Genomic DNA, 11,747 nt, shown 5'->3' with positions numbered 1-11,747 from the left:
CATTATAGACAATCCACATTATCAACAAAACAAAATGAAATAAAAAATAAGAGAAAATAAGTAGTTCTGTCACATTCATAATGTCACCTCAACAATAAATGGTTAAAGCAAATACAGTTAGTAGGCTAGGTATTGGGATGGCAGGTATGCCATCCCGTCAAGTTACGCCTTGGCGGGGGCATGCCCCATACCTATACAGCATCGAGAGTTTGGCACTTTTCAGGGTTCCCCCCAGAAATAACCACAACAGCCACAGACACTAAGTGACTTGAAAGAATTGAGGAAATATTGGGTAGCATTGCTTTGAAATACATCTTATGTAATTTTGGTGAGGCAAGATAGCCTATATTGGTTGTAGTACCGTAACTTGGCGTCATTTTGATATCAATACTTTTGAGTAACTTGGCATTTTTGTACGTTGAAAACGTGTTTTTTATGAGGTATATAAGTACTGTATATATAACTGCCCGATACTACTAGTGCATAGTGAAGCCTTACCTTGGTTAACACCACAAATATAATCAACCTTCACATACAGAACATCATATGTAGCCTAAACTGAATTCTTTCTGAATAATTAAGCTCTTGTTTTGAAGCACTAGACCAGATTGCTGGACAGTAATCGAGGTGGGATAAGACTAAAGATTGTTTACTTGCTTAATCGTTATCTCTGTTAAAAAGTAAGCGCACCTTCTAATGATGGAAATGCCTCTACTCATTTTGGCAACCATTTTATTAATGTGAGTTGACCATGACAGTATTCCCTCAAGTGTGACACCCAACAATTTAGCCTCTTTAACCTGCTCAATAGCTACCCCTTGCAAAGAGATGCACAGCTCTTGATCTGTCCTTAGAGCATGCCTGGAGCCGAGTATCAGACTCTTGGTTTTTGAGATGTTCAACTTTAGCCTATTTTCAGAAACCCAGTCAGAAACCAGCATCAACTCTTCTTGAAGCATGTTATTAAGCTCCTTGGTATTTTCTGCAGATACATACATTGTAGTATCATCAGCGTAGAGAGCCATGCATGCATTTTTTAATACATATACAAAATTATATAAAAAATAAATCTAATACAAAATTAACAAAAGATTAGATTAATATACTGAGAATAGATACGAAGAAATAACAAATTAATAACACCAACAATAATAATATTCATAAAAAAACTGGAAAACTGACTTTTTTAAATTAATTTTTTATAGATGGCTGGAAAAGAAAGGAGTAAAAGCAAGGTGTGGAGTTATTTTGATTTCACACACTTAAAGATGGTGTTAATATATATATATATTTAATTTAATATCATCTTTTACTTTTTTTATCTAAAAAGTTCTTTGTGTGTTTATTTTTATTTTTATTTGTTTGCTTATGAGTTAAATGTTCTTAAATACAGAAACTTTAATAAAATAAGTTTTTCAAATTGCTTTGAAAATGTTGCACTTTTTGACAAAATATCGGTCAAAACATCGGTAATCGGTGGGCTAGGACCCTCCAAAATCAGGATCGGCATCGGACCCAAAAATCTGGCATCGGTCGGGCTCTAGTTTCAATGACAACCTAATAATACACAGTCATTTGATTTCCATTAAAACTAGGATGACCCATCAGTGTTTCTCTTTGGTCTCACAATGAGCCGGTCATAACTGATTGTGGCATAATTACCATCAATCCTTTTGTTGGTCGAATCCAGGATCATTTGTGTGAAGCACCTAAATGACGCCTCCTGTCTTTTTAATACCTCCTCATAGATAGTAATTTGTTAATCCAGCATTTCTTTGAGTGTGTCCATAGTTACGAACTCCGGTTCAGCTTCAGTTACGTTCCTTTGACTTTTGCGATTCAACATCGTTCATTGTTCACTTAATTCACCCCTTGCTAAAAAACAACTCATCTGGCGATCCTGAAGGGAAGTGGAAGATAGAGTTGGAATGTTGAAAGTAACAGACAGACTCATTTGAGTCTTATGCAGAAATAAAGAGTGTGAGCCCTCAGAGAGAGGACTGCAGAGAAACAACTTACAACTGCCCTACAGGACACAGAGAGAGGGGGTTCAGGGCTGTCAGGAAACCGAACGCACGCTGCTCTGCAGCTGGAACCTTACTGATCTTCTGCTCTGGCTGCACGGAAACGAACTTTATATATATTTTGAATGTTTCCTGTCGTTCAGCAGCACCTCCGGAATGCAAAGACGCTGCCAGCATGAGCCAGCACCAACACCATCACTCCCACCACTATAGCAGCCACTTCTTCAACAGAGAATCCTGCAGAGAACATGGAGAAAGAGGGACTCATTTGGGAGAAATAGAGAAGAGCAGGTAATAATCAAGAAGGAATTACAAGAGACTACAATAATAATATTAACAACAATGATAATAACAACAACATCAGTAATAATACATTTAGCAAACATCCAGAGGGACTTACAAAAAGTGCCTCCATAAAGGTTCATACAACAAGCAGAGCTGATGCCAAGTTAGCAGTCTGACTAAGTGTGGTAGCACATTAGTAGTAGGCACTGAAGTAACGTTGTAAACCTACAACATAATAGGAAGTGCCAGCGTAGGTGGGAGGAGACTGTGGCTGCTAAGGCAGTAGGACTCTGAGATGGAGCCCTGGGGAACTCCTGCACTAAGTGTTAAGACAGTGGGACTGTGCTGATAATTTAGGAAAAGTACATCCCGTTGGAATTGCTGAGATACCGGTTTGAGGGCCAGAGTCACCATCAGGATCAACTGTATCAAACGCAACAGGTAGGTCAAGACAAGATCAAGAAAGGGGACAGGGGGCAGTTTTTGCAGATTTGCATGATTCTGTTATGGGGGTGGGGGGTGGGGGGGGGGGTGGGGGGGGTGGGGGGGCTATAGTGACATTCTTCTACTCTCAGGTAAGCCACTGCCATTTCCTAGGACATTTTCTATGCCTAAATCCTGTCTTACAGCAGCAAACCAGCTTAAAGGCATCAGAGCATTTTCTCCAGCTTTATTTTATAGACAGAAAACCCAGTACAGTAATTTGTGGCCAGATAGAGGTGAAAACCTGCACTAAAGGCTGCAACAGGCCATTTTTATACTTTCTGGAGTAAAGCAGTCCACAGGCCGATACATTTCAGTAAATTCAGTGGCGTTATGAAAATATACAAATTTTATGCAAATTCCATAAAAACTGTAGACTAATTAAAAGAGAATCAGTCTTATTTTCAATAATTGTCAGGCCTTAGTACACTGATAGTCTACAATCATTGTTTGATAAATGTTTTATTTAGCAAATTTGTGGAAAGACAGAAAAATTGACAAAGCAAGGCTACATCTTAGGAACCATAGTCTAAGACTGCCAAAGCCTAAAACCTATACTTTTGTGTCTCTTACGTGTATTGTGCTCAAGGGGACAATAAAACATGAGGCGTTGTGGAAAAAATAATTTTTATTTTATATTAATAATATTATTATTTCCATTATTTTCCCAATGGATTACAGCAGCCATAACTGAGAGGAATAACAGAGTGGACCAGTAAGATGCTGAGCCCTGCATCTGCACAAACACAAAGAGCTGAAGAGGAGGACCATACCTGAGACTCGCACAGAGACAGAGCCGATGGTCTTGTTGGTCTCAGGATTGGTCACCTTGTAGAATCCGGCATCCTCCAGTGTCACACTCTTCAGCAAAAGGGTGTAGTTTTGGGCCAGAAACTCACATCTCTGAGCACAACGCTCCCCATACCTGGCTGGGCCTTTATTTGCATCGAGCATCAGGACCTCATCTGAACCAAGGCCTGCACTGAATGTTACCCTCACTGGGTCTGCGGTATAGAGCAGTATGGAGAGCAAACCACCGGCCTCCACTGTGAGGTTCTGGGGTGGGTGGCCTGTGAGGGCAGGGAATTCATTTACATATTTACATATTTTACATTTTCATGCATATTTACAGGGGATATGAACACATTATCAACAGCAGTCAGCTTGATCATGTAACAGGGTAAAAATGATACAGGGCAAATTATGGCATCCAAAAATTGCTGGTGTCATCTTTCATCAAATCTGTGGTACATCAAGCAATACCTCTGTAAATTATGAAACATTGTTACACTTGCCCTGATTAAAATTACCACATGAAAAAATAAATAATACACACCAGACACACTTATACACCTGAGCTGCTTGGCTGCCCTACAGAACTGAAGATCTAAAGTGAATTTTACCTGTCACAACCAGACTGGCAGAATCTGGATTCCCCCTCTCTTTCGGACTGTTGTAGAAGCACTGGTAGTCACCTTCATCTGAAAACCGTGTCTGTCTGATGGTTAAAGACATGTTTCCATAGAGGGCTTGTTCTGGGGAAACTGAAGCTCTGTTCTCGAACCCGGGCCCATATGTGATGGTGTTGTTAAGGAGCTGGTAAATGTTCTCTCCATCTCTCTTCCAGAGGATATCCAGATCATCAGCACGCGCTTGCATATTAATTTTCCCAAAACAAGGAAGACTGGCGGACATTCCCATCGCTACGGAAACATTTGATGGTTCTGAGAGAGAGACAGAAAAAGAGAGAGGGAAAGAGAGAAACAGGCAGACAGAGATTTACAAAGTATTCCTGGCATACAGGAATTAACAGCTCAACCATGTTGCTTGGGGTAGATGAAGACCCTGATGCAGCATATGCTGTCTACTGCATACCACCCAAGGCTTGTGGGTTTTATACAGACTGGAATGATCCTGTCCCCCCAAAAACAATCGTAAGAATAATATCCTTTGTCAAAAAACAGCTTTTAGGGCTATCAAAGTCCACAAGCACTAAAAACATTCACTCAATCTGTCGGAAAAAAGGCAACATGCACTGACCTCTAATGTCTAGTTTCACATCTGAAAGAATGATCTCATCATTGTAGTACTGGCATTTGTAAATGCCGAAATCACTGTACACCACAGGACTGAGGAGGAGGTTGTAGTTTCCCGGATCTTTTAAGTAGAAGGATTCCACCCGTCTCTGGAAGCCGTTTCCAGAGGAAAAGGATCCGGTGTAGAGATCAGCCACATCCAGCCAGTCAGGATACCCATACTCCTGAAAGCTCCATGTCACATCCCTGCTGGGGGTTCCACGGCAGGGGAGAGTGAGGGAACGGCCGATGTTCACAAACATGCGGACAGAGTAGACTGGAGATTCTGCCAGCAGGGCTAGGGGAGGGAAGTTGGATGTTCAGTCAGCATAAGAGGGAGAAATATCACAGGGCTGGGCTTTTCATGCATAAGAGAGAAATCTCACATGGCTGGGCTTTTCATGCATAAGAGAGAAATCTCACAGGACTGGGCCATTCACGCATAAGAATGAATAATTTATAGTTTAAATCATTTAAATCTAAATTTTTGTCCACCAATATGGCAGTGAAGCATGAAGTTTTTATTAATTTTTTTATACACACACACACAAGCATACACAATGCTGTAAAAAAGTGTTTGCCCCCTTCCTGATTTCATTTATTATTGAATATTTGTCACACTGAATGGTTTCAGATTATTAGACAAAATGTAATATTAGACAAAGAAACTAAGAGTAAACACAAAACACATAATATATATTTCATTCATTTAATAAAAAAAGTTATCAAACACCCATATCACCCATGTGAAACAGTAATTGCCCCCTAAGTTACTTAATCAAGAATTTAACCAAATTTAATTGATAATTAGATTCAGCGGACTGAACACAGCCAGGCTTAATTGCACCCAGCCCTTTTGAATCTAAACCTCACTGATACAGAACTTTACCATCAGAGTGAGGTTGTCACAGTTTCTACAAGCACATTATGCCATAATCAAAGGAAATCCCAAAAGAGGTTAGAAAAAAGTTGTTGAAATACATCAGTCTGGTAAGCCACTATCACCAAATGGGGAACACTTGGAACAGTGGTGAATCTTCCCATGAGTGGCCGGTCTGCCAAAATTTCTCAAGGAAAACTCATCCAGGAAGTCACAAAAGATCCCAGAAGAACATCCAAAGAACTCGCCTCAGCTTTGGTCAGTGTTCACGCCTCCACAACAAGAAAGAGACTCAGTAAAAATGGAATTCATGGGAAAGTAGCAAGGTGGAAACCACTGCTAACCAAGAGAAATATCAATGCTTATCTCATATTTGCAAAGAAAAGAACCTGCATGGACCCCAGGCCTTTTGGGATAATGTTCTATGGTCAGATGAGTCAAACTGGAACTTTTTGGATGACACGGGTCCCATTATATCTGGGGTAAAGCAAATAGTTTTTTTTTTTTGAAGGTAGAGATTGAAGGTGAAACTCACTTTCCCCATCAAATGCACTCCCGCTCGGCACAATGACAGCACTTCGTATAACTAGTCAAATTAGGCGACTCGGCTAAATGCTACCTATTGCTAACAACATTAGGCCTTCTACAAAATGCGGTATGAATAAACAGACAAGCTGGGCAACTTATACGTTATTACTAACATTGTAAATAGATTTATGTGGGTGAGGGTGACAAATTCAGTGTTTTTTCTAGTGGTAGGCTATGTGCGTACATAAAATAAATGAATCACTTTATGCATAATACATGTGAGAGCACTCCAAAAAGCTGAAGTAGTTTTTATTTAAAAACTAAGCGGCAACATACAGTGCATGGGAACCAAAAGTCTGAAGACACTCACAGTTATGCTATTATTCATCATTATTCATATAGCCTTACTTTTCCACAATATGTTTTAGTTGTTAACAGCCCAGATATTTGGATATTGAGCCATAGGAACACACTGAATGAAACACAGTGTGACAACAAATAGAGAAACACTTAGCTTATGGTGGATGAACAAGATATCTACGCAGCTTCCCATTTCATACACGAGTGTCGGATATGTGTTAAAACAATGTATTCTTACGTTACATGGCATTATTCCTTCATAAATAATGAACACAACCAGAACTTGGTTTTTCCCTCAGACTTTTGATCCCCACTGTCTCTTTGCTTTGATCTACTTGTGAAATTTAAGCAACCGTGCACTGTATATTGATAGGGTAGCCTACACAGCTGGTGTGATGAGGGGTGCAAGATTAGATGGGCTTTTTTCCCAAACTTCGGATGACACTGCATACGGTATTATAGATGCCATCTTGTGCATTGTGGAGGTCAGATTATTTTTCAGAAAGTTGTATCGAGTGTTGTCAGTGACCACATTTAAATGTATTTGATTTTGGGGATTCATGTTACAGTAATGCTCTAGATCTTTCCATGGCACAGCACCATGGCTGATTATAAGCAAAAATCCTGAAGCCTACATAATTATAGCCAAATGATAGCAAAACTAAAAGGCACTAATCCTGTTACTCTGAGAAAACTAAGAGCATTACCCACCACCTCTTTCCCCTTTCCTCCCCCTAATATCCCACATATACCCCATCCCCGCCCAGTTCCTCTGACCCTCTCAAACAACCTCTACCCATCTAGATTATATAATTTACAAAACATCAGCACATGCTCGACCGTTTCGTCCACTAAGCACTCATCACATAACCCTGTTTCATGTCTAACAATCAATTTCAGTGATGAACGTAGTCCTGTATGCCCAAACCATAACCTACTCCACAAAACCTCTCTCCTACAGTTCCAGCAGTAATATAGAGGAAATCAGGAAGGGGCGGCGGGGCGAGGTGACATTTTCTCGGGAGCATTAAGCAATGTGCGGACATCATCTTATCATGCGATGTATCCTCGCTCCAGAACCTGCAGAGACCTTTCTCAAGTCAATTCGCACCTTGGCCATTTTCTAGAGCCGGTTTTGAAATTTCACTTATCTACTTAACCTTAAACGACCTTTACTTTAAACCTTTTGAAACCAAACACTTTCATTTTCATTAGTGCCAAATGCACGCGTGTAGCTTACTCACCCAACAGGACGCAAAAACTGGCACATCTTATTTCCGGCTGGGAATGAGACATCTGATTAAAAACTATTAGTAATAGTATTACGTGAAAATTCCTTAATTTAAACTCTCTCCAGCAAATAAGACGTCTTTTCTCCGCTGGCTAGCTTCGCATGTCTGGCTAAAGTTAACTTCGATACGCAGTTCTTCATACTGTTAGACTGCTGATGCCTATCCCTGCCTAATCTAACTAAAAGGAATCATCTGCCCATCAAATTAGAACTCTGAAAAAATCACCGTTATAACTAATTTTTTTAGCGTTCAAAGTTTTCGGTAGTTTTGTTATTGCGCATCAAAAATGCACTGCTTATTTGCCATTTTGAAGGCGTGGTATTTCCAGGAGAAGGGTCTGCCTGCAGGCAGGGGACTTTTTCAGGCCAAAGAGAATCTTTTCCAGCTAGCTTGCTAGTTAACTCTATCGGGGTGTCTCGCTGGCTATCTATGTATGTTTCTTGCTAGATCGCATGCAGCACAGTCTGTTTACAAGCCATAGCATGTATAAACTTGTGTAAGTTCAACCGCTGTCGTAGAAGAATAAGTCACCCCCTAACATGTTAAGCATAGTCTACAAGCCATCGAACCAGAAATTATTCGTCATTACAGCCTAGTACATGCAGTACTACTAGTTTTGTTTGATGACAGAGGTGACATTAAATATGCCACTGTAATGTGTTTTCCAAGAATGATTCCGGTCCTGGAGGACCGTCTGCGTCGTGGTTTTTGTTCCAACCAGTTTAGTTTTAGTATTCTGACAGGTCTGAACTACACTGGTTCACTCTAGTACTTGAGTACGGTGAAATCTTTAGCATACACTTGTTTCTTCGGCTGGAGCTGGTGCTCATGCATATCAGATAAAGACTCAGATGATGAAATAATTAAGAGCAGAAGCTGGGCGCAACCATGAAATGTGTCGGCACTGCACCCCTGCGTTAATATAACAGGCACTCCATCAGACGCATACGTAATATAGGCTACAACGTTGTACGAAAACAAACTGTAAATAAATAAAATCTGACGCACTGTTACTCTGTTTTTTATATATTTTTTAGTAATGACATTTCATCATGCTGTTCACAACAACCTTCTATTAAAGGCAAAAATCATGCTTTCCTTAATGGACTGAAGCGGTAAGGGTAACAACATATCAATGCATTTTTCTCGTTATTTGTTCCTTGTCGCAAGCGTGCTCACTTATTTTTTAAAACTTCAAGCAATCGTTACTGTTGCAGCAGTTGCGCTCGATCATTTCCCACTACTATGAGATATTGGTCCATTTGATACGTTAATGTTTTTAAGGAAAACACAGTGGTTCCTTACTTTTTTCAGTTTTCCATGATTTTCAAAAACTTTGACTGCTCCATTACTTTAGCGAATATTTTCCGTGAAAAATACCCAGCCATAATTATGATTAATTGTACGTCCAAAATGCAAACACCATCGCTAGTATGTAGCCTACTGAAATCAGCAAACCTGTGGCCGTGGCTTTTATGAATATGATGAAAAATATTAGCACATTTTCCAGTCTCTGTAAATATTAAAGAAAAGCAATCAATCATGTATTTCTTGTAGTTGTCATACCCGTCTATCCAAAAGTGCTCCATAAGAAGGACACACCACCACTGCCGGATTGACTGCATGTCCAGCTACAGCAGATACAGCAAAAAGGATTACACTAGTATCACATGGTAACATATATTTATGTAATTTTGATTCTGTAGACGTTGAAATACTGACCATACTGAAGTGGAATGGAGCATCCGGACATATGCAGAGGGCGTACTGAAAAAAAATAAAAATATATATTTTCCTTTATATATTTCCTTCAATTTTCTTCTGGGCACATATCCAGTATTTACCTAAAACTCAACTTACCATGAGCATGAAAATGCCACAGTCATTCCTGGATGTCTGTTGTGGGATATCCTGATAACACGTTTTACGCCACGTAGTCATATTTTTAGACGTTATTACAAGACACTGCTATTACATGGAGAAGAAATTGTATTATACCTGCATGTCCCTTCCAGTCCTCTCACTCCAGCATCCAGGAATAATGCAGAGCAATGTTCCTGCAATAAATAAAATCAGTCCTGTCAAAAATAAAACTCACAATGCCTACTATAATCTCAAACTTATGAACACGGTCAGTAACTGATCAAATGAGCAGGCCATGGGAACTTAGCAAAACATATGAACGACATCAATAGCAAATCTCAAAAGATATAGTGGGAACATGGCCAGAACAGGAACAGTGCCAGAACAAGAACATGGCAAGAACAGGAACATGTTCAGAACAAGAATACGTTCAGAATAAGAGGTGGCCAGAATAGAGCCGTGGACTGAATTATTTATTACGTAGGGACCTAAAGATGGCTCTGTACTCCGCATCACCACAACCTGAAGGCCAGAGGGCAAACAGTGTCCAGCAAGAGAATCTCTCTCTTGGCTGGCTGCAACACCTATAATGGGTAATGCAGAAAGAAGCATAAACAATATAATTATTAACCAAGATTTCATAGCTATCTGCAGTGATTTCAAATGTAATTTCTCTGCTGATTACTTACTCATAGAAGGAAGTGCTCTGGCCCATTGCAGTTTGTCCACGCTAGGAAGACTAGTGCATCCTTCAGGTGTGCATCCCTCTGTAGTGACAATTCATGAATTTCATATAATAAAAGTTTGGATTAGTGTAACTACTAATACTTAAGATTCATTGTACTCACTGGAAGGCCTGACAGAGGATTGTTGTCTAAATGAATTGGCAGTTGACAATTATAGTGGAGCGGAGTGCGGATTAGAGGGAAAGGAGAAAGAGGAGGAGGTATTTGGTCAAAGGAGTTTGGAAGAAAATATTTTAGGGCCAAAAGCAGTAGTAGTGTAGTTCCTGTAGTTGACTACACCTCAAATGACAAAAAAATGACTACTACAATGTAGTTGAACTACCGGCAAACTGCTGTAAAATGTAATTAAACTACGAGTTTAATGGCATGTATTTAAACTACCTCCCAGACACTGCATATCAGAAGAATTATACCTTTTGGCATTGACCTTTCCCCTCATTATAATTCATAACAGTATTGCATTTCAGTGTTAAATCAATTGTAATTGGGTGGTGTATAGCCATTGTCTGTTTTATGGTCACATTTGAGTTAAACACTGAGAAGGTTTCTCAGTTCAGTAATTTACTTAAGAACAATTTAGCATTAATGTGATAAAGGGCACATACCTTAATACCATATTTAAAACATGTTTTGGTCAGTTCAGAATTCACCAGTAATCACAACTGCAAAGCAATGATGACACACATCTATTCATTTGATTTTTATTTATATGACGACACGAAGCGAGTTACGATTGTTAATTTACAGTAAAAGCACTGTATAGGTTTATGGATGTGCCATTGCACACCTTTACACTGCAGTTGTTTTTTGTGAAAAGCAGTGTAAACTGTATTATTTACATTAACATACAATGGTATTTGCAGACAAATCTTTGTTTTTAAGAGACAAAGAGAATATTTTAATCGATAAACAATATGAGCTAATATTGCTAACTCTTTCTTTACATTTGCACAAACACTAATAATATATTTGATATCGCATATTTAATAATAAGGCTAATGGTGTTTAATAACCCAATCAGTTGACCCTCATTTAAATATGTGTTTATTACATATAACCTGATTGCTGTTTACAAGATGATTAAATAAGTTTGGTCCGTAAGCTAAAAACAAAAAAATAGCAGAAGAAATCTCCCCAAAATATTTGAAAACACACAAAACAATTGTCAAGATTCCCTCCGATGTAAGATACATATGTTCATATATGGCTTT

The 11,747-nt window shown here is 39.2% G+C and overlaps 1 protein-coding gene and 2 long non-coding RNA genes across 3 annotated transcripts in view; 2 read left to right on the top strand and 1 right to left on the bottom strand.

Moving 5' to 3' along the window:
• The window catches only part of LOC135245440 (uncharacterized), a 158,572-nt gene that overhangs the window by 38,969 nt on the left and 107,856 nt on the right, over positions 1 to 11,747 (bottom strand). Inside the window, exons 22-24 of the mRNA XM_064318485.1 lie at positions 4,833 to 5,165; positions 4,196 to 4,516; positions 3,566 to 3,862 (exon numbers count right to left, since the gene is read on the bottom strand). Coding sequence (XP_064174555.1) covers positions 3,566 to 3,862; positions 4,196 to 4,516; positions 4,833 to 5,165 — 951 coding nt within the window. The remainder of the gene's footprint in view (positions 1 to 3,565; positions 3,863 to 4,195; positions 4,517 to 4,832; positions 5,166 to 11,747) is intronic.
• The window catches only part of LOC135245453 (uncharacterized), a 37,320-nt gene continuing 25,616 nt past the window's right edge, over positions 44 to 11,747 (top strand). The window contains exon 1 of the long non-coding RNA XR_010327259.1: positions 44 to 129. This is a non-coding gene — a long non-coding RNA (uncharacterized LOC135245453). The remainder of the gene's footprint in view (positions 130 to 11,747) is intronic.
• On the top strand, positions 5,161 to 8,046 carry LOC135245449 (uncharacterized). The gene is made up of 2 exons (XR_010327255.1): positions 5,161 to 6,511; positions 7,722 to 8,046. It is a non-coding gene; the product is annotated as an uncharacterized LOC135245449 (long non-coding RNA).

This window comes from Anguilla rostrata, chromosome 19 (assembly GCF_018555375.3).
Source record: "Anguilla rostrata isolate EN2019 chromosome 19, ASM1855537v3, whole genome shotgun sequence".
Taxonomy (NCBI): domain Eukaryota; kingdom Metazoa; phylum Chordata; class Actinopteri; order Anguilliformes; family Anguillidae; genus Anguilla; species Anguilla rostrata.
The sequence above is the reverse complement of the archived record's forward strand: the minus strand, read 5'-3'. Positions and strand labels throughout refer to the sequence as shown.